Source organism: Pituophis catenifer, unplaced genomic scaffold, assembly GCF_029215685.1.
Source record: "Pituophis catenifer annectens isolate HBS135680 unplaced genomic scaffold, rPitCat1.0.hap2 SCAF_6, whole genome shotgun sequence".
Taxonomy (NCBI): domain Eukaryota; kingdom Metazoa; phylum Chordata; class Lepidosauria; order Squamata; family Colubridae; genus Pituophis; species Pituophis catenifer.
In genome coordinates, this window is record NW_027256886.1 from 79411788 (window position 1) to 79435941 (window position 24154).

The 24154-nt window shown below is 39.9% G+C and overlaps 1 protein-coding gene across 3 annotated transcripts in view; it reads left to right on the top strand.

Moving 5' to 3' along the window:
- CTNNA3 (catenin alpha 3) overlaps positions 1 to 24154 on the top strand; it is a 954378-nt gene that overhangs the window by 730317 nt on the left and 199907 nt on the right. For all 3 annotated transcript variants that reach the window (XM_070945838.1, XM_070945840.1, XM_070945839.1), the window contains one exon: positions 19807 to 19958. In XM_070945838.1, the coding sequence (XP_070801939.1) occupies positions 19807 to 19958 (152 nt within the window). The remainder of the gene's footprint in view (positions 1 to 19806; positions 19959 to 24154) is intronic.

A 24154-nucleotide genomic window follows, 5' to 3' on the forward strand; every position in this document is an offset into this window, starting at 1 on the left:
TTGTCCCAGCTTCTGCCAACCTAGCAGTTACACAAGTAGAAAAATAGGGACCACTTTGGTGGGAAGGTAACAGCATTCCGTGTGTTGTGGCCCCGCCCTCTGAGCCTATCCCATCGGAGGAAGAAAGCTCCGAGCATGAGGAAGAGGAGTCAGCCAGGCCTCCCTCTCCAGGCCCCTCCCCTCTGGCACTGTCTCAGGAGCCGGCCGAGGGAGAGAAGATTAGCCGGGAGACAGGTGTCTCGGATGAGAGTGAGGGAGAGACGTCATTCCTGGATGCACGCCTCCGAAGGCGTGATAAACGATTGCAGCAGCTCAGGAGGCATGCTAGGGATTAGAACTGAGTCACTGGACCACACCCCAGAGACTATATAATAGAGGGTGGTGGCCAGTGATCCCTGTGACGAACAAAAATAAACCTTGGATAGTCACTAAAGCATCATCCGAAACTGCTGAGAGGAATATTATTTCTGTTGGACTCTTGTACTCTGAGTATATTATCTTTCTGTTTCTGTGGAAATAAAAGCACTTGGCAGATGGTGTGTATATCGCTGCCAAGTTGGAGATAAAGACCTGGGTGTGTGCCAAGTGCTTCCTTAACCCTCGGCTGGCTCTGTTTGTGTGTGTGTGTGTGTGGATGGGGACAGATCACCGTGCTCCTTTGGCATTTAGTCATGCCAGCCACATGACCATGGAGATGTCTTCGGACAGTGCTGGCTCTTCGGCTTTGAAACGGAGAGGAGCACCATTCCTAGAGTCAGAAAATGACTAAGACGCATGTGTGGGGAAACCTTTATCTATTATGTTATAATCATTTATGGTTTCACGTTATATATGTTTTTTTTTTTAAATAATTCAATGAGAGGTGTTTCACTGAATAGGTCATGTTTTTTTCTCACATGCCACAAGAATCAGGTGCCTGTAGTTTGTACATAAATATCCTCTTTCTTCAATCATCTCTTGTGACTGTTGTCACTCTCATTTCAGACCCATCCAGGAATAATGTCAAGAGGTAATTCCTCCCAGGGAGTTTTTCATTTCAGTAACTGTGAAGAGTTGAAGGGGTTACAAATGAAGGAATGAGTGCATTTTACAAAGAAAGCAGATATAAAAGCCCTTCACAGCAAGGCTTTAAGCTAACAAGTGCTACTTCCCCTAAATTTGAAAAAAATAAATTCTGAGATGCCTTGAAAACAAGGCATTTCAAAAATGAAAACAAAAGCATCTCGTCTTAAACCATTTAAAAACATTTGCTTTGTTTACCCAAACTCTAGAATAGACTCAAGAGAAGATCACCCTGGTCTTCTGCCAAAAGTACAAACAATGACATAAGAATATTTGGAGATGATACATGGAGTACCAGAGATAATACTGTAAGAGAGGAAAACTATCTGTGTTCATATTCTAAAAGATAATAAAGGAGGCTCAGTGGCTAAGATGCTGAGCTTGTCGATCGAAAGGTTGGCAGTTCAGCGGTTCGAATCCCTAGTGTCGCGTAACGGGGTGAGCTCCTGTTACTTGTCCCAGCTTCTGCCAACCTAGCAGTTCAAAAGCATGTAAAAAATGCAAGTAGAAAAATAGGGACCACCTTTGGTGGGAAGGTAACAGCATTCTATGCGCCTTTGGCATTTAGTCATGCCGGCCACATGACCACAGAAATGTCTTCAGACAGTGCTGGCTCTTCGGCTTTGAAACGGAGATGAGCACTGCTAGAGTCGGGAACGACTAGCACATATGTGCTGGGGAACCTTTACCTTTACCTTTAAGTTTTTTGTTTTTTTTAATTTGATTTATATGCCGCCCTTCTCTGGAGACTCAGGGCGGCTTACAATGCGTTAAGCAATAGCTTGTCTATTAATCTTAATTAAGTTTGTCTATTAATCTTAAAAGTATACCCAATACCTTTCTGGAACCATCGTATGAAAATATTTTTGGCAAGTAGCAGAAATACATATTTATACAAACAAAAATATATTCAAATACATAGGCTTATTATTATTGATCACCACACAGTCTGCCAAATGTTCAAACTGGGTTTGGCATTTTTGTCTACCTTATCGAGTCCTTACCAAGGACCTGGGATAGGCAAATCTGGATGTTTGATGGTGTTACAGATATTGTTGCAGGATGAAAGCTGTTCCAAGTAAAGATGTCAAAATTGCAATTGACTAATGGCAAATTTGTCAATGCCAGTGGTGTTCAAGTGGTACTCCAGTTGTTTTGGGATTGCACCCAAGGCACCTATGACTATTGGTACTACCCTTGCTTACATTTGCCACAATCATTCTATTTCTATTTGTAAGTCTTTGTATTTTGCTATATTTTCCAATTCTTTTTCTTCTATTCTGCCATTTATACATCAGTTTTCATGCCACACAGTCTTCTTCTATATTTGCCTGTAAGGAGCTATTACCACTTGGATTGCTTCTTCTTCTGCCCTTCAGAAAGTATTTCATGTCGTGAAATTTCATCTGCAACTTCTGCTTTTGTATTTGATTACCGTTGTACCTCACGTTCTAATCAAGTCAGATCCTGAATATATTCACTTTCTATGAGTGTTCTATCATTTTGTAATCCCATTTATCAAGATGACTGTCTAATCTCTCCATATTCCTTTAGCCTCAATTGCCTCTTGTAACTGGGGTTTTTTTTTTTCTTTGGAAAAGTGCTGTAAATTGTCCTGTGATTTATCTGATCTTAAAAACATCTCTCTTTTTTTCCTACTGACTTTCCTCTATTTGTTGACATTCTCAATTGGGGTATCTTTCCTTATTCTTTCCTTCTTGATGTTGAAAGATTTTGTTCAGATCTCTTACGTTCTTATTACTACCCAAGGCTTTTTTCTCCATTTTTCCCTGGCTGTCATGACAACTTGTTCTGAAAGCTTTTCCTCTTTGCTATTTTGGGATTATTTATGTATTTATTTTGTGCTTCTTGTTCCACAGGTTCTTCTCTCCTTCTATAACTTCTTGGTTTCTCATTTGTTTAAGTGTACTGAATCTATGCCTTATGTTTATCTTATAGTCTAACTGTATATGTTCTCCATGTTAAATTTCACTTGAGTGTCTGCTATTTTTTATATTTAACAAATATATTCTGCATAAATAATTTTCTATCTCACAATTTGCATTTGTATCTAACTGGATTGAAAACAGCTACTTTTCTGTTTTCTATTTCTATTTTATATAGCTGATTCAATGTCCTTTAAAATAAATCTTGATATTTAAGACAGGTCTCCTCCCTATCTCCTGCTCTACTGTATTTACTTAATTCAATTGTTGCTGTAATTCCTAGTTCCATGATAGCGAACCTATGGCATGCGTGCTACAGGTGACGTGCAGTGCCCTCTCTGTGGGCACGCAAAGCATCGCCTCAATTTCAGCTTTGCCGCGCATGTGCGCATGCCTCCCACCAGTCAGCTGGTCTGAGGGTCTCTGCCGTGCATGTGTGGGGTGGTGAGGCACACATGCGGGGGGCCCGTGTGCACATGTGCAGGGTGTGGGGTGTGGGGGGGCGCACATGCATGCGTGGGGGCGGGGCATTGTTGTGGATCACACGCACATGCATGGGAGCAGGGCGCATGCATGAAGCCCACACATGCATTGCATTTTGGGGGTTCAGGCATGCTCATATTTGCGCACATGCGCGCGCTTTGGGCACTCAGTCCGGAAAAGGTTAGCCATCACTGTCCTAGTTCCTCATTCTTGCAATGTTTGTATTCTAATTACTAGAACAACTTCCCTTCTAGACGTTAGTGAGAGTGTGTAGTTCAGTTTTTAGGTGTTGTTCGTCAGCTAAGCATTTTGTTCTGGAGATGAGTGTCTTGGCTACGGAGTTGATCTGTGCTGGGTGGTGGTGTGAGACTGCGTGCAGATAGCGGTTTGTGTGTGTTTTCTTCTGGTAGATGATGTCCCCTAGGGAGCCATTGGACTAAGACATCCAGGGAGGGAAGTTGGTTGTTAGCTTCTGTTTCCATGGTGAACTGTATTTTGGGGTCTAGGCTGTTGAGGTGTGTGAGGAAGTTGTCCAGTTTTTCTTTCCCGTGTGACCTTCGCTGGTCCAACACTGGTCCAAATTTGATAAACAACTCCTGTTATCCAGATGACTAATAAAAATATTGAATAATGCTGTCCCTGAGATGAATCCCTATAAAGGACTCCATTGGTTATTGCCCTTCAGTTTCATACAAAACCATTAATGGTAGGTACAGTTCGCCTGCCAGTTTGGAGACTACCTTACTGTATTTCCAATGAAACAATGCTTGATAGGTTGGTAATGAGAATCCAATAGTAGAGAATATACGTAGCTCTGGGTTGAGCTGTAGTAGGTTCCTGTTCTTTGAGCTTGGTTGTTTGCTTGCAGATGTTTCATTACCCAACTGGGTAACATCATCAATGGGAGTGGGAGTGGGAGTAAGTGTGAGGTTTACAGTGACCCGGCTATTATTATCAGTGTTATGTATCATAGGAAGTGATATGACCATATAAGGAGTGAGCCATAGACTTCACTCAGTCCTTCCAAAATGGCGGGAAAATACTTGAAGCTCATTGGTTAAGCTGTCTGGCAGCTCTCTATAAAAGAGGACACTGCCAGACAAGCAGGTTGTTGGGTTGCACTGGTCTACTAATAAAGAGCTGTTGTCACTAAAGAAGCTGTGTCCGTCTCTTCCATCATTGAATCGAACAATCAGGATGTAGTTTTTTCCTTGATTGTAGTTCCTTGATGAGCATATTATTTTTTCCTTGGTTGCTTGTCTGGTTTTAATTCCTGCTTACCTGCATATTGGTTTCTGGAGAGGATGTGTTCTGGCTTTTTATTTCTTTCTTAACTTTTCATTGTCTCTTGGAAAATGAGAATGTTATATGGAAGCTGGTCAAAAGCTGTGCTGAAGTCAGAAAAATTACATCTACCACTTTGCCCACTAGATTAGTTACTCTTTCAAAGAAGAAAGCGAGATTTGTCTCACATGATCTATTTTTGGAAAAAAATAATGAGAGCTACTTGTGAAAATTCAACATGGTTTCCCAATAATTAAGAATAATGTTTTCTGATTAGGGGAGGATCTCATCATCCAATACCAAACTTGTTTACAGATGACAAAAACCCAGAAACAAATTAATATTTTCCTATTCTGAACCATGTTGAAAAGACTAATGATAAAGATCCTTGTATTTTGGGCTATAGAAAGATTGCCTGCTTCAGGCAGCTAAAACATTGGGGAAATACTTTTCTACTGAATTAATGCTACTGTCCCCTTCTTTATTATAATTTTTGAACAGATTATTGCTTTTGTAATTATAATTTATGTAGTACTGATAGTAATCTGCCCTGGAATGAATTCTATGTTCTATGCTAATAAAGAATGATGACTTTTTTTCCTACCTTCCCATCATGTCTAATTCTTGAACACTACCTAACTAAATCTCTACAATTTTCTTGGCAAGATTTTTCAGAAGTGCTTTGTCATTGCCTCGTTGCTAGGGTTGAAAGAAAGGGATTGGCCCAAGGTCACCTTGTGCCTCAGGGGGACTAGAACTCACAACCTCCCAGTTTGTAGCTTGATTTTGTAACTGCATCTAAATGGCAACTTAATATGCAGGGAGGCCGGTCCTGTACAATTAGTCTATGTGAAATGTCTAGGGTTGCAGAGGGAACTTGGGGTTCTCCCTGAATGTTGCTGCATGGTTTGACTGAAGGCAGTTGGCATTCATGTAAACTCTTTTTTCTTCTTGTGGATCCTGAAATTCCCTTTGGTTTATGAAGGAATTGAGGGAGAAGAAACACATGAAGAGTTGGCTAGAGCACCACTGAAGAAGAACAAGAAGTGAATCCAACTAAGCCTGAGGTAGAACTGCTATTAGGGCCTACTTCATGCTGGTAATGGCTGTGAAAGTCCATTATTACTTTGCTCTTATTGCATTCACAAATAGTTAGAGATAAACTGGGCCCTTCTGAGGAGAACTGAGGAGAACGGATTAAGAAATTTACATGCAGTGCACCTGTGAGGAATATGCTCAGCATCTGTTGCATAAAGTTGCTCAGATTTTACTTCAACTTGAACTCTGACCTTAAGACGAGTCCTCTGCTGGTGACTGAAGCAACTCAAAAGAATTCTGGATGAGTCCTTATACTACCCTAGACAAATAGTTGTCCAAACTTTTTTTTTGTAAAAAAAACCTCCAGCAATGGAGCACCCATAACTCTGGGAGGCAAGCTGTTGTATTGATTAATTGATCTGTCAAAAATTCATGCTTATTTCTATGTTGGATCTCCCTCTGATGAGCTTCCACCTATTGCTTCTTGTCCAGCCTTCAGATAATTTGGAGAATAAATCAACACCCTCTTTCCTGTGACAGTCCTTAGAGTCTTGGAAGACTGCTATGTCTCCCCTAAATCTTCTATTCATTAGGCTAAACATACTTTGTGTCAGGGTTCCAACCGATGCCCTAATAAAAGCAGGAGCCTCAAGCCAGTTTTCAAGAAAAATCCAGTTTTTATTAGGAGCGCCATGTTGGCACGGACCTAGTGAAGCCAGCTCTGACCCCACTCAGTTCGTGTCTTGCCTCTGACCCTGTTTCCCCCTCCCCCCAAGATGTATCATCAGTCACATTCCCCAACGAAGCAATTTCGTGGGTCGTAGAAGTCACTCAAATTCCTCAATGCAGCTGCGAGGCTCGATCCCCCCATACCCCTGTCTATGGCAACTCAGAAGCAGGTTGGGAAAGCTTCGCCAGTTGACACCTAGTTCCTTTAGCTGTTCATCATATGATTTAGCCTCCAGATTCATTATTATTTTTATTGCTCTTCTCAGAACTCTTTCTAGGGCCTCAGCATCGTTATTCCATTATTCCAAGTGTGGCCTCACTATAAAATGGTACTATCACTTCTCATATTGTTATCCCTCTATTGATGCAGCTTAGGATCACAATGGCTCATATTCCACACAAGACACCTAGATCTATCACACAGGTACTCCTATTGAGCCAGGTGCTGCCTATTCTGTACTTGTGCATTTGGTTTTCCCTGCCTAAATGCAGAACCTTACTTTTCTCACCACTGAACTGCATCTTGTTGGATAGAGCCCAGTGCTCAAGATCCTTCTAGGTTTCCATGGCATGGGGTTTGGTTGGTTGTGGGATCACCTCCCCCCCCCCACAATCTTGGCTACCTGTCCCATCAAATCTGCAGGAGAGTGTTGTGGCCTGCTAGCAGCCAGTGGAGCTAGCAGCAAATTCGGACAGTGAGGAGGTTGGGGAGGAACATGGGCCAGTCCTGGAGTCTGGGGAAGGCTCTTTGTCAGAGGCAGAGATGGGGCCAGGGCAGTCTGACAGTTATCAGTTGCCTTTGGAGTCAGACATCAGTGAGGCAGACGAACATCTGGAGCCTGTTCTCAGTGTGCACATGCGCAGAGTTGCCAGATGAAGGGAACAGCTGAGGAACAAGGGTTGACTTGGGAGTAAGGCCACAGGTGGACGATGAATGGCCCCTCCCGTAGGGAATAAAAGAGGAGCGAACGGGGAAGGGAGTTTGCAGGAGACAAGTAGTTCACCTATTTGGTTCGTGATTCTCCGAGACTCCTTGCCAAGTTTTGAAGATATCGGCCTGGCACCTCTCCAAGGTCTGTGTCTGTAAATGCTCTCTTGAAAGACTTCGTTGGATGTGAATGTGAGAAATTCACAGTAACTTAATAAAAAGGGTTTTTTTGTCGGCACAAGGACTTTGTGTTGTGTTTTGGGAATGCCTAGGTCAGAACAGGGAGGCATCGTGGGTCCTGCTAATTAAACCATGTCATGTGGAAGGAACCAAGAAGAAAGCCTCTTCTGTCCCTGTGCCTGCCTTGTGGAACAATCTCCTTAGAAATCAGATTATCTTGACCTACTGGCTCAGCTTTCTCAAGGCTCTGAAGACATAGTTGCATTCCCAGGCTTAGATGTTGACCATTGGAGCCTGTGAATTAGTTTCACTGAAATATTTGTATTGTATTTGTATTGATGGTTTGTTGTTGCTTATTTCAGTTGCTGGGTGACTATATTTGTAACATTTTTTTCCTCTGCTGAATTTCTTTTTCATTGTTGTTAGCAATCCAGAGTTTGAATATAGACAGAAATATATTAAAAATCATGCTAAAAATTGTTCTTAGGTTAGAAAGCATGATATCTGCAGTTTATACATCATTTATATTCTATAGTGGATAGACCTGTGTTTCACAACACCTTGGAAACAAGTTTTCTTAATTAGAAACTGAAAACATGCCTCTCCCGTATTCCCCAAAGTCTAGCATGTATAAGGGAAACAATTAACCATCAATCTTTAATTCAATTGCAAATTAGGATACTGTTGCAGGAAAGAAAAAGAAAGGAACAAAAGAAAGAAAGAAAGAAAGAAAGAAAGAAAGAAAGAAAGAAAGAAAGAAAGAAAGAAAGAAAGAAAGAAAAGGAAGGAAGGAAAAGAAAAAAGAAAAAAGAAAGAAAGGAAAGGAAGGAAGAAAGAAAGAGAGAAAAAAGAAGGAAGGAAAGAAGGAAAAAGAAAAAAGAAAAAAAGGAAGGAAGGAAGAAAGAAATATATGTCTGTATATCAGACATTAATATGATTGAGCGGGCCCAGAGGTATTTCACGAGAAGAGTACTCCATTCCTCTACTCACAATAGAATCCCTTATGCCACCAGGCTTGAAATTTTGGGCTTGGACAATGTGGAACTGCGCCGCCTGTGGTCTGATCTAAGCATAGTACACAAAATTGTCTGCTACAACGTCCTACCTGTCAACAACTTCTTCACCTTCAACATCAATAATACATGGGCAAACAATCGACACAAACTCAAGGTAAACCGCTCCAAACTCGATTGCAGAAAATATGACTTCAGCAACAGAGTGGTCAATGCCTGGAATACTCTACCTGTTTTACATCCTCAAACTCTCACAGCTTCAACCTCAAACTGTCTACCATGGACCTCACCCCATTCCTAAGAGGTCCATAAAGGGGGTGTGCCTACCATCCCTGTCCTACTGTCCCCATTTATTTGTATGCATTTCCCTCATTCATGTCCATGTTCATATTCATACCTGCTATCTTGTACATGTTTGACAATGTTTAATAAAATAAAATAAATAACATATGTGCATGAGAGAAAGTGTTGTGTAGTGGCAGGGCTAAACCTAAAGGGTAAATAGTTTAAGATCTCAATCCTCCTCTCTCAGAAATCCTATGGATGCTCACATCCTGACTTTATTTTCTCCCTTGATGTAGCAAATTGGTACTTTTCACAGCTGCTATCTATCTTCCTGAGGGATGCCTTTGTCCAAAAGAGATAGGACTTCTACTCCTTATGCAGGCAGAAGAGGGGAAAAAAAAACAATGAAAAGGAAATTACTGCTATCACACCACCTCCTGGCCCTGCCTGTTTAGGGATATGATTAAGGAAATTGATAGCTCCCTTTGTTTGAGAGATACTGTAGATCACTCTTACAAGGTTTATGTTGAATCAACTTTCATTTTTAAAAAAAGGGAGAAGAGAGAAGATTCCTTTTTAAGTATTTACATAAAAACATTAAAGGATAGAGGAGATTTAAAAAAAAAAACCCACAGAAAAGCTAAAATTATAGACGGGATGTTAAAAGAGCCTCTAACAACAATAACAAAAAAAAATATCAGGCCCCTGACTTAGATGATGGTTCAGATTTAGATTTCCAATGAAAGAAGGGACCAATGGCCATTAAAAACTGATTTTAAAATTCTAGATTTTGATTAGTAATTAGTGAACACAAACACACACACATCAGTAATTTTTTTTACTACTGGTTCTGTGGGTGTGGCTTGGTGGGCATGGCATGGCTTGGTGGGCGTGGCTTGGTGGGTGTGGCAGGGGAAGGATACTGTAAAATCTCCATTCCCACCCCACTCCAGGGGAAGGACACTGTAAAATCTCCATTCCCACCCCACTCCAGGGGAAGGTTACTGCAAAATTGCCATTTCCTCCCAATCAGCTGGAACTTGGGAGGCAGAGAATAGATGGGGGCAGGGCCAGTCAGGATTTTTGCTACCGATTCTCCGAACTACTCAAAATTTCCACTACCAGTTCTCCAGAACTGGTCAGAACCTGCTGAAACCCACCTTTGACACATACACACCAGGGGTGGGTTCTACTTACCTTTACCACCGGTTCGCAACGGGATCTTGCGAACTGGTCTGAACCGGGGGCAACCCACCATTGGCACAGACACACACACACATCTATCGTACTGTAAGGATGGATTTGCCATGCAAGAGTAGAGTGGAACACAGGAAAATATACAGTTTCTCCTTTGGGGTAAGAATTATGTGTATGTAATGTTTGCACCCACTCTTATTTTAAGCCTAGTGATGGGTTTATTGTGATTTGCCATGTTCCTCCATTTCATTATTACCTGGTCTCCTTTTATGTGAAAATTTAATCTGCAACTTTCTTCATGAAAACCATGTTCCTATCAGAAACCCAGGCTATTTTTAGACAGGAATATTTTTATCACTGCTTTATTTCTTAGGTTTCAGTGACATGCTCTAACTGTTAGTTCCTCTTATGGTTTAAGCGAAATCAATTACACAATTTTCAAAAATATATAGCAAAAAAAAAAAAAAAGTTAAAATTAAATGCTTCCAGGATACAAAAAACATCCCCTATAAAAAGGTTAAAAAAAATGCATTAAGTTTGAAGGTGGCTATATTTTCTGAATCTCCTCTCTCTCCTGAAATCTCATGTCATGCTCACATGTAGTTGTTGAAATGATGTATGAGCCACCCAGATCCCTGCTGTGATTCTCTGCAGTGTACAAAGATTAAAGCCATCATAACAATATATAAGCCAGGATGCCACAGTTAAAATAACACCCCCCCCCCCCAAAAAAAAAAAAAACATCACAAACAGAGCTCACCTAATATCTGGAGCAACAACCAGGTCTTTGATATATTATAAAAGGTTAACAGGAATACATTATGCTATAAAATATTGATTTTTCTGAAGAATTGTGGTGGAGCAAATATGGTGAAAGAACTTATCTATCTATCTATCTATCTATCTATCTATCTATCTATCTATTTATTTATTTCAAATATATCAAATCAATGCGTGAACAGTGTGGCACCCTGGGTGTCATACATTCTAATACAAATAAAACTAAAACTAAAACTAGAATTAATCATAGTTATTACATTCAATCAATGTAATTAGATATATATATATATATATATTTATATTTATTTGTTTTCTCAGGTTTTCGCGGGTGTTTGTATGTAGGTCTTTGGTTATTCGGGTCTTCTCCCACGTAAAAACACGGCCACAAACACGAAGCCAAACAACAACAACGCAGCTCACCAGCTCAAATCCCCCTGCAACTCAGACTAAGCTGAGCACAACCAAGCCCCCACCCAAACAGAACACAACCCCATCCAATCAGAGCACAACCAACCCCCCATCCAATCAGAGCACAGCCAAGCCCCTAACCAATCAGAACACACCTCCACCCAATCAGAACACAGCCAAGTCCCCACCCAATCAGCTCACACCCCCACTAGCAGTTAAAAGGAAGAGACAGCTGAGATCTCACATTGCTCCTGGAAGCACGAAGCCGAGAACACCAGCCTGAAGATGACGAATGAGACTTCGTCGAAACGTCGCCAAGACACTTCCAATTTTACGTGGGAGAAGACCCGAATAACCAAAGACCTACATTTATATTTATATATATACATTTATATTAAGTTGCAATCTGTCATTGTTCGATTATTCCATGTTTTCTCTTATTATTACTTTTATTTTAATATATATATATATATATATATATATATATATATATATATATATATATATATATATATATATATATATATATTCCCCCTTCTCTTATTTCTATCACTTATTCTAACTTTTAATCATGTCACTCTTTATTAAAAGACTTTTTCTTTCTATCCTACCTAATTGCTATTCATGTCACCTTCCTAAAAAAAAAAGAAAAGAAGGAGAGAGAAAAGGAGAAGCAAATCAGAACAACAACAAAAAAGAGAAATCATCTATCCATCGTCTCTTGCCTGCTTCATTACTTTAATTGCTATGCTTTTTTTTTTTTTTTTGACTTGCCTCCCAAATTCCTCTCTTGGATCTTTATCTCTGACTGCCTCTGCTTTTTGGCTGTTCAGTCTAAATATTTCTCCCACCTCTACCCTCTTCTGCCCAGGCCCTGAACTAATCTTATTGGGAATAGGTGATGCTGTGTTAATTAGCGTTTAGGGCTGCTACTATAGAATAAGTTGAATCTAGCACAATAAGAGTAACCGTGAGAGGGATCTTGGAGTCCTAGTGGACAGTCACTTTAATGTGAACCAGCGGTGTGCTGCGGCAGTCCAAAAAGCCAATGCTTGCCTTCAGAAGTAGTAAGTGCTCCATCACTGGAGGTTTTAAGAAGAGACTGGATAGCCACTTGAATGGTATAGTGTTTCTTGCTTGAGCAGGGGTTTGGACGAGAAGACCTCCAAAGTCCCTTCCAACTCTGTTATTCTATTACTAAAACCTTACGAGAAAACCAGGAGAAAGTGAAACTTCAAGGCAAGGCTGAAGGTCAATACTTCATTGCAGTGATATGACTTCATTGCAGTCATATTGTTTGCTCTGCTTGTACCTTCTAATCCATTGTTATCTTCAAAAAAAAAAATAAAAAATTCAAGCGCTAGACAATCTGAAAACTACATCAGATAAAATGCATGCTTCAAATTGGTTGTGGCTGAAAGAGACTGCAGCAGGTAGCCGCTTTCATCCTGATTAATTTGCAATGAGTAAGAGATAATCTTTAATCAAACCGAGAGAACAATTTTATTAATTGCACATGTGGCTAAATTAAAGCTGTATTCCTGTTTTAAATTGTATTAGTTGCAGGCATTATCTGTGTTTACTGCTTAAACTGCTCCTGTCCTGGGCTCTTGCCGGCTTGACTAAGCTGATTTCAGGAAATCTTGTCAGAACTCATAGAATTTTGGCAGCAGTTTCAGGACTTCTGTGCATGTGTAACTGACTGAGATAGAACACAGCCCTGTCTTCAACATTTGTGTGTGGGTGTGGATGTATATTCATGGTTTGGGACATCATTCAATTTCACTTCCCTTTCTTAATTTATTGTTTCCTCCTAATACCTTCTGCGTAAACTTGATTTAATTAGAGCTTTCCCGAACTCAGTTTAAGTACAAACTTCAGGTGTAGAAGAAGACAAAGAAGAACACAAAGGAGTTTCCTTTTATGAGACATCACAGTCAGTATCCAATGTATCTAAAGATCTGTTTATTTCAAAGCAAATCTGACTAGACCAATTCTCGAATACAGCGCATCTGTCTGGATCCCGCACTATTAAAACAATTGAGCGAATTCAGAGATATTTCGTGAGAAGTTGTTGTGGCCTGCCAGTGGCCTGCGCGGATCATGGCTGATCCCGATGACGAAGAGCCTGTGCAGCCGGCGCTCGCATCGGACAGCGAGGAGGCTGAAGAGGATGTGGTGCCAGAGGCAGAGACTCAGCCAGGGCCTTCAGAATCTCCAGAGGCTCCTTCAAGTGGAGAGAGCGAAGTGGAGGAGCCTCTCCTCAATGCTCGAGCACACAGGGCTGCCAAAAGGCAGGGGTGGCTACACAGGAGGAGGAGGTCTCCTCGAGAGTAAGGTTTAAGGATAATTGGCCACTCCCTTGGCCTATTTAAGTCACACGCCGTTAGTAAGTTTCTTGCTGAAAACAACTTGTAATTATCATCAGAGCATTTTTGGAAAAGTCTTATCGTATCTTGTTTTCTGGGCTGGTTGCCAACCTTTGCCAGACTTTGGTTTATTCTTGCTACTTAATAAATTTGATAAGTACTGTTGGTGTGTGTCAGTATCCTCGGGAATCCGGAGCTGGGGCAGAACAGAAGTGTCCTCAAACAGCTAGTAGAATTCTTCAAGGGTAGGTCTTTCGTTTGTGCCTGACATGCTAAGTTTCTATTATGCAAAAAATTCCTAAAGAATCTATCTTATATTTGATTTCACATCCCTTTTAACTCGTGTAGGGAGATAAAAGCTTTCTTTTGTTGTTGTTGTTTTACTACAGTATCAAGAAGGAATAAAAATTGTTCATTCAAAGCAAGTCATTCATTCAAGCTAGAGGGTTCCTTTTAGATACGGATCAAAAAGTTCTACAGGCAACAATAATGTTAAGGTCTTACATTACTCTAGTACAATAGAGATTGGATTATTTGTGAGAAATCTTTGTGATCCACATACATGCACTTACTAAGAGAAAAGGAAAGTGCAGAATAATGTACAAATGCCATTTTGGTTTTGAATAAGAAAAGTATCTACTTAAACTCAAACCAATCAAAAGATCAGGAAGAAATGTATGTTCATTTAAAATCAAATGAGCCATTTCAATAAGACGTAACATAATGATAATAAAAAAAACACATAGCATATATAGCCAGTTCTCTTCAAAGTCTCAAAAACTCATGGGAAGAGAACTTTAAATCTAAATCTAGTGAACTATTTGTCATAAAATGTCCTTTCCCCTTTGAAAGCAGTTTATTGTGGACCACAACAATAAACCATGTTCCATTTAAAATCATATTGCCACATTTTTTTGGGGGGGAGATGAGGTATTGTAATCAAATTGGTCTAGATTTATCCAGTGGTAAAATCCAAATCGTTTTACTACTGGTTCTGTGGATGTGGCTTGGTGGGCGTGGGTGTGGCTTGGTGGGCATGGCAGGGGAAGGATACTACAAAATATCCATTCCCTCCCCACTCCTGGAGGAAGGATACTGCAAAATGCCCATTCCCTCCCCACTCCTGGGGGAAGGATATTGCAAAATCTCCATTCCCACTCCATTCTGGGACCAGCCAGAGGTGGTATTTGCCAGTTCTCCGAACTACTCAAAATTTCCGCTACCAGTTCTCCAGAACCTGTCAGAACCTGCTGGATTTCACCCCTGGATTTATCACCTTGAGTAGCGATGGCCATTGCATTTTTTATTTTGCTTTAAAGTTTGAAGAAACTGAAAAAAAAAACTCAACTGTGCTTGGCAATTAGTTTCTCCTGATATTTTCTCAGTCTTAAAACGTTGTATATATGACAAAACATCCCACATTCAAAAGTTAAGTCTTGAATATGAAATAAAAAAACCCCACCACCCCCATTTTGTTTCTTTCTTGCTTCAATGTCAGGGTCTATCAACTTGCTTCTAACACTGAGGCATCTTTCAATTGGTTTGTTATAGGCTTTGATAAAATTCATAGCGCCACGATGTTATGTTACCTAATAAAATAGCAAGCATCATTTTATCACCGATGTCACTGAAGATGAGCAAGGATGATGGAGAGTCAGTTAAGGACAAAGTTATTATGCTCTAAGAAAAACGCTGTTATCAGCCTGGTAGGGAAGGTTAGGGCTGCTTTAAATTCCTTGCTACAAGGAAGTTACAATTTTGTTTTAATCAGTGATGGGTTGCCCCTGGTTCGGACCGGTTCTATAGAACCGGTAGTAAAACCGGCGGGAGGCTCTGCCCACTGACCCTGACATCATCAGAAGTGATCTGCGCATGAAGCTTCTGCGCATGAGCAGAAGTAAGGCGCGCGTGATCCCGTTGTGAACCGGTAGTAAAGGTAAGTAGAACCCACCCCTGGTTTTAATGTAATACCATCCCTATCTGTTGAGCCTTCTTGAATTGTGTTTACTTGGGCTCTTTGTTGAGAGTTGCTTCTTTTGGGTCAGGCTGACAAAAGGTGTACTATGCATACAATTAATGAGGGACATTTGATGCTGCTTTATGTTGTTCGTTGGCCGTTCACGGTTCTATTTGTCAAGGCAGATCAGGTTGCAGAGGGGTTCTTAAATGTTGTTTTATTGTGGCTAGGGGAATTTAAAACTGTTTATGGCTTTCTTTAATCACTTTGTATAAATAATAACACTCTACGTTGTGCTTCTTGTAGTTGGTTTAGAACTAAAGCAGGAGTGTCAAACTGAAGGCCCGCAGGCTGGATCCAGCCCACGGGATGCTTAAATCTGGCCCACAGGGCCAGCCTGGAAATATCAAAGGACCAGCCCATGGTGCCTCTCCTGGCCAAAATGGGCTGGGGGGGGGCACATGCGGCCTCTGCACAGCCTCCGTTTTTGGCCGGCAGAGTGCTGCTGGAGGCTAGGGAGGCCAAAATGGGCTGTGGGGGGGACACATGCGGCCTCTGCACGGCCTCCGTTTTTGGCCGGCAGAGTGCTGCTGGAGGCTAGGGAGGCCAAAATGGGCTGGGGGGGGCACATGCGGCCTCTGCACAGCCTCCGTTTTTGGCCGGCAGAGTGCTGCTGGAGGCTAGGGAGGCCAAAATGGGCTGTGGGGGGGGCACATGCGGCCTCTGCACGGCCTCCGTTTTTGGCCGGCAGAGTGCTGCTGGAGGCTAGGAAGGCCAAAAATGGGCTGCGTGGAGCTTCTGCATGGCCTGCTTTCAGCTGGCAGAGTGCTGCAGGAGGACTGGATTGGACTGCGTTACAATTATGTGGCCTCCTGGAAGTGCCTGATCTGAAAACCAGCAACATCCTATGTTAATTCTACAGTTTAATGCCAGATTTTACATACTGTAGGTCCATTTAATCTATAATCCACAAATCTATAATTGACAGCCATTTCTATTTACTATCCTGCAAATTTACCTCTGCTGTTAGGTCTTGTATTATCATATTATTTATACTATTTAGTTGAACAATAAAAATACAATAGTATAAATAGCTTTTCGGCCTGGAAAAGCAATTTACTATTAAACAATGGGGTATAAATTTAGAAATAAAAAGTTTAGTGGAGTATCAAGAATAAGTAATAAATATTTGCCAGCAATATCTGATAGAAGAGATAGGAAAATGGTTATAATAAAGAACTGTGGAAAGAAATAAGAGAAGGAAAAAAATGCATCTTGAGCCTGTCAAATGCCCGCCATGGCCACGCCACACACCCCGGCCCTCCGAGGTCAAACACAACCCTGATGTGGCCCTCAATAAAATTGAGTTTGACACCCCTGAACTAAACAAATAACAACAGAGGAACAAGGGTTGTTAACATTATTTGGTATGGTGAATTACTCAAAATGTTTTGAACTTTGTGGTTCAGAAACATGGAATTCTCAGAAATTTGTCAAGTGAAGGCATTTTTTTTCAAGTTCTGAACAATTTTTTAAAATCCATTTTATGTACCTTTCTAAATTTTCTTTGTCTCAATGGTATTTTAAAGTGTGGGAAATAGCATTATCTTAAAAATAGCAAAACAGCAACAGTTTTAAAGATCTCATCAATGAATAATTATTTTACTATTATTGTTATTATTTGTATTATTCATATTTTTTTCTTTATCATTGCCTTAAAAATTGTTTTCCTGTTAGCAATATAGAATTCAGAAATTCAAAAGATATGAATGTACTCTACAGGTATTTTGTTGTTATTATTAAATTCGGTTTTTATTTTTCCTAAATGATTCTATTATAATGGTAGTGGTTATAATATTGGTAAGTAGTAGTCATAGTAACTGTATTTTATTCTGCCTGAATTCTTGAAGACAAGTTAAGATCATAGTCAACTGATCAAAGAAATAAATAGAAATAAAAATTTAATATTCGGAAAGTCCTTAATTCTTAATACTAATGGTTTATTACTATCAATAAAACAAATAATTTTGTTATGCCCATGATATTTACGGGCCTATTGAAAAAAACATAATAATTCATATTAACAAAACTACATTGTAATTCAGAATTCTGAATATTTCTTTTTGAGACAGCAGGAGAAACCTCTTCATTTCTGCCCTTTCCTTCTATACCTTTATTTGTTCATCTAATTTCAGTACAGTCTCTACTAATGCCTGTATATTCATTCCATGACCTATTTTCATGTTTCTGGCATTACTTCCTTCTCTTCCCCCCAAAATAAATAAATAAATAAGAGGAGGTATATAGGAAAGGTATGGGTGGCATGCTTTTAAATTTAGCTAAGACAAATTGCCCAGATACAATAATCAGATTAATATGCAGTATTCAGGTTCAGGAACAAAAATAGATCTATTCCTGATCCTCCCTCTCTTCAACTGAGCTGACAAAGTATTTTATTAACCCAAGGACTTGCCTAAAGCTATTATTCTTTGATGTCCTTTAGCTAAATCTCAGGAAGATAGTCCATCAAATTTATATATACATTGGCTCTTGGAAAAGTGCTATGCTCACATATGCAGGAGAGCCAAAATACATCTTCTAAATCATTTTTGAAGAATTCAAAAGCTTCAAGATAGTATATATACTATTTGTGTTACATATGCCCTTTTAATTTACCTCCTTTTTCTACACTATTTTGCCCCTTTTTCTTAAGTTTCTGATCTAAGACTGATAAAGATATGAATAGGGAGCCCAAGAACAGCCATTTCAGACTGATCCCACTGAAAATCACAAGCTGATTGACTCATGTGATTTGTTATCAATTTACATCAAAATTTGTGAATAAATTGAATATTAATATGTTACATTATATAATGAATCTAGTATAGGGGTGGGTTCCACTTACCTTTGCTACCGGTTCGCAACGGGAGCACGCACATGCGCATGCTCGCTTCACTCGCGTGTGGCACTTCTGCGCATGCGCAGAGCATCCGTGATGACGTCAGGGCGGGTGGGTGGAGCCTCCCACCACCGTTACTACTGATTTGCAAGATCCAGACCGAACTGGTAGCAACCCACCACTGATCTAGTACATATACTTGTCTCTCAATTTCTCTCAAATAGTGAAAAGCTAGAACTAAGTAATTTGAGAATAGATAAAGACAGGATATATTTTAATGAAAACAAATGTATTAATAGTAGAATTACAAGGATTGAAGGATTGGAAAAAATATTAAAATATGTAAAAAATGATTAACACCACGTCTTTGATTACTGGAGTGAAAGGTGAAGGGGGAAAAAAAAGAGGGCTAAAATAGAGGTAGAAATAAGAGGGGAAAAATAGTAAAAACAGATATTAAGATGATACAATGGATGGAAGAACTATGAGAAGGTTTAGAATTGAAGGGTGATAGTAGAAGTAGATAGTAGAAGATAGTAGATAGTAGAAGATAGTAGAAGTCATGTGTCAGTATGTGTCAGTAAAATTGAAAATGAAATGTAATTATTAGAAGAAGAAAAAAAATCTCTCAAATGTGTGAAGCATTCTCGGAGGCCTTTCAGATTTTTAAAGAATGCTTATAACCTTATTTTATTACCGTCAAGTATAGAGGATCCAGGTACTTCCTGTTTTTTTTATGCTACCTGTTTGTGCACCCTTCCTGATTACCAAATTTTTTGACCTGAAAAAAGCTTGCAGGAAGAGATCATTTAAAATGTCTTCCCTGGGGACTGAATTGCACCAGTGATCCTGCCAAGTGCCAGAGAAAGTTTTGTACAATATATATCCTAAATTTTTATGTGTGTGTGTGTGTGTGTGTGTGTGTGTGTGTCTGTGTCTGTGTGTGTGTGTCCTAAATTGTATATATATATATATATGTGTGTGTGTGTGTGTGTGTGTGTGTGTGTGTGTTTTTACACAATTTAGGACAGCTTATAAATAAGGGAAGTGCAAGAACACTGATGATCATTTCATCAATTGCTTTTCAACTAAATTTCATTTTCATTAAATTGAAGAATGGTTTTAAAAAGGCAAAATAAACTTGAGCATGCTAGTTGCAAGCCAGTCTCAACTCAATGCAGTTCAAAATTAAGAGAGAAGAGTTTAAAAGTCATTCAACAACTACCTTTTTAAACATTTATTTGACAGTGATTCCTGAATTTATTACTCAAGTCAACACTGCACTGGAAAACTTAAGCAGGAATACGATTCATCTGTTTGATGATAATCAATTTGTTGACATCTCTAAGAAGATTTACGACACAGTTCATGACATTAGATGTTCAGTTATGATGATTCGGGTAAGTGTTTGATTCTTTCATTCATTTCTAATTAACAGATGTGTCATTAATATTGCTATGCAACATTAATACGGGCAGAAACTAAACAAAAATAATGTGGAAATAGCAGTTTCAAGGGTATTTTTTCAGTATAATAAAAAGTATTAGAATGCTGCTGAATAAAATCATATTATTGCATCATGGATGTACTATATCTACTACAGGTAAGAGAAATGCACTGTAAATTTCTTTCCGATGTCCCAGGACTTTTCTTGTTTCTTTAAAGATATACTGTAAATAAATAATGATGGGAAATAGCACTTCAAACTGTAAATGTATCTTATTTCTAAATACTCCCCGCATGGAATCAGCATGTGGGTACAGCAGAGGCTATCCTGCCCTTATAGTAATGTATAAATCAATCACTGGGATTCAGATACCCACAGGCCATGCACTGGGCTAGGGCCGTATTCAGATTCACTCCCAGTGTTGTGGCCCGTCAGCGGCCTGTGCAGTTAGTAGCTCATTCCGACAGCGAGGAGGTTGGTGTGGTGCTGAGCCAGCAGCCTGTGCAGCTGGCGCTCAAGTCAGACAATGAGGAGGCTGGAGAAGATGTGGTGCCAGAGGTGGGGATTCAGCTAGGGCCTTCAGAACCTCCAGAAGCTCCCATAAGTGAAGAGGAAGAAGAGGAGGAGCCTCTTCTCGATGCACGAGCGCGCAGAGTTGTTAAAAGGCAGGAGTGGCTCCTCAGGAGGAGGTCTCCTCGAGAGTAAGGCTTGGGGCTAATTGGCCACTCCCCTAGCCTATTTAAGGAAGGACGACGACTGATGCAATTTGCAGGAAACAACTTCGTTCATATTCCTTCGTGTCTTGATTCCAGAAACGTTTGATTCGGCTCTTGTTTCTCTCTTGTCAGTTTTCCTGCAAATTGCTTCTGGCCATTCTGCCAACCACAGTAAGATTACGGTTATCTGAAATACTGTGCCTCAGAATTGAGTTATTATTCTTCGGATTCTTGTCGGCTGTTAATGAAGTTAAATTAACAGCCCTTGTTCAGAAAAGACTGATTTAAACTGTACTTGTGTTTGAACAACTACTAAGAAAGCTCATTAGTAGTCCTTAATTAGTAAACTAAGGTTTGTACGGATTTTGTGTGTGCTGCGTTCTTTGGGGTCCGTAGCTGGGGCAGGACACCCAGCAGCATGGTGCTTGAAACTGAAAATTAGTGAATATTCTTCTCTGATGTCCCAAAGATGCTTTTTCAAGAGGCAACTGGATTTTCTGGTTTTTATTTATTTATTTATTTTATTTATTGATTAGTTTGTCAAACATGTACAAGATAGCAGGTATGAATATGAACATGGACATGAGCGAATGAAATGGATACAAATAAATGGGGACAGTAGGACAGGGATGGTAGGCGTGCTGGTGCTCTTAGGCACGCCCCCTTTACGGACCTCTTAGGAATGGGGTGAGGTCCACGGTAGACAGTTTAAGGTTGAAGCTGTGAGGGTTTGAGGATGTAACAATGGAGTCGGGTAGAGCATTCCAGGCGTTGGCCACTCTGTTGCTGAAGTCGTTTTTTCTGCAATCGAGTTTGGAGTGGTTTACCTTCAGTTTGTATCTATTGTTTGCCCGTGTATTATTGAGGTTGAAGCTGAAGAAGCTGTCATTGACAGGTAAGACGTTGTAGCAGACAATTTTGTGTACTATGCTTAGATTGGACCACAGGCGGCGCAGTTCCAGATTGTCCAAGCCCAAAATTTCAAGCCTGGTGGCATAAGGGATTCTATTGTGAGTAGAGGAATGGAGTACTCTTCTCATGAAATACCTCTGGATCCGCTCAATTGTATTAATGTCTGATATTTTTTTGAAGATGTTTTGCTTCTCATCCAAGAAGTTTCTTCAGCTCTGGAAGCTTCTTCAGTTCTTCAGAGCTGAAGAAGCTTCTTGAATGAGAAGTGAAACGTCTTCAAAGAAAAACCAGAAAGTCCAGTTGCCTCTTGAAAAAGCATCTTTGGGACAACCATGATCTGGATGACTGAGAATCTCCATAGACCCTCTTCTCTGATCTACATTGAAAGACAAACTGGTGGGGCTACATTGAGGTAAACAGAATCTGAGCCTGAGATGAGACTGAGGTAAATGGAATCAGAGTCCTTCCCATGCAGTCATTTATTTGAAATCAGGCTCCTCTTCCAGCCTTCTGTTCCATTTCACAGAAAACAAAGGCAGTATGTAGTAAAGAAAGAGCTAAACCTTAAAATGTGAAGCACTTTATAGTGTAACAGTGACTTTTCATCCTACTTCACTTCTCATTGCTTTTCATTGCTGCTCCCTTTTGTCACCCATAATCTCTCCTCATGGGTGTTCCATTTTCTATTCATACTTCTGTCTTTTGGGTCCTATTTTCAGGTGCTCTGTTTTTCATGTCTTTTTCCTGCACAAACACATTCTTTACTAGATGCCACTGCAACAACTACTACAAATACAGAAGGCCATTGTCTTGCTCCTCCCAACTGACCAATAGTCAACATCCTCTGCAACAGTGTTCCTCAACCTTGACAACTTGAAAATGTGTGGACTTTTAACTCCCAGAATTTCCCAGCCAGCATGCTGGGAGTTGGAATCTACACATCTCCAAGTTGCCCAATGGGGAAACACTTTCTGGATTAGCAAGGACACCAGCTGGCTTTATCTGTCTGAGGCAGAGGCAGAGATGTTGGACACCTGAGGAGGCCATATTAGACTCTTCAAATCCAATAGATTCAGTGCTAGAAGTGAGTCCTTTGATTTTTATATGCAAATTAGTTAGAGATGATAGGCAAGTTTAGTATGTCATTCATGGTTATAAAAGCTTTTTAGAAGTTTTATAGAAAAATAGATTCTTGCCTCTACATCAAAAAAAACCCCAAATTATTTGCTAACTGACGCATTCCTTTCAAGTACTGCACCCACATGAATCTCGTCAATGCAGAATGAACACTTTTATTATTAGATGAGCAAATTCATCAATGCATATTTCTAAGGAATGTTGACTTTCATCTTTGGAAAGAAAAACAAGTTGTCCTTCTAAGAAACACATTTTAATTTTATTAGCCTACTATACAATGGTAAATATTTTTTTTTTTGCACAATTCTTCCAAGAGAAGTTGCAAAATACTAGGCTGATTTTGTAGGGACTAAGTGACATTGGGGTTTTCAGAACCAAACTTATAAATATTAAATTTACAAACTTCAAATAAGCTGTTTACAGTTTTCTAAATGTTATTATCACTGACTTTATAACCATAGATTAGGTGTATTGGCCATTTTTTAAAAATTTGCATAGTTGTAGTATTTAGTAAAAGAATCAATATGTAGCTATTTATTCACACAAATGTGATGAAGCCAAAAATGTAAGAAAATTGTCTAAAATGAATTAGAACAGAGGGTGTATGAAAATGTGCCTGCTTCAGTAAACACGGAAGCTTCAGTAAACACATGGAAGACCTCCTTCTCTCTCCCTCCTTCCCTCCCTTCAAATATCCCCACCTCCAAGCAAAGAGGATGCAAGAGTTTTCTCAGATTGAAAAGAACTCTTGCTGTCATTGTCCAGAAAATTAGCAGGTACAACCTGCCCTTCCTCCACCAAAAAGACAATCCCTTATTCCCTAATTTATCTATGTGTAATTTGGTCATCTGAAAGTATTTGCCAACGTTCTTCATAGTAAGTTGTTCTTAGGATTTACAACTTTCAGTCTAATCTGCTACACAAAAGGAAAATCCATCCAGTTTACTTCCAAGCTGGGAGAAAGACGCCAGAAACAACATGGAGACTGATTGGAAAGAAAGACTCTGTTTATTGGTGAACAGAACCAATAAACCAGGGTTTGCGGTTCTGGGGCAGCTGACCAAATGACTGAATAGGTGGATGGATCTTTATAGTTTCTTTAACTTTGAAGTTTGAGAATTGTGCAATATAGGCTTTGTGTTTCTAAAAGGGTGTTGGGCAATTCCCTATTGTAGCTAATGGCTTTCGTCCTGTGTTGGAACTTGGGCAAGAGTCTGCTTGTTCTAATCCTACCACGCTCTGCTTTTGTTTGCTGTCAAACTTTGCTGCAAGGAGTTTCCCAAATATCCTGTCTTCAGTGGATTTCTGCTTACAATGTTTGATTTGCTTATGAATGGAGTCATTTAGATAGTTTGCTTCCTCTTTTAATAAGCTCTTTATCTCC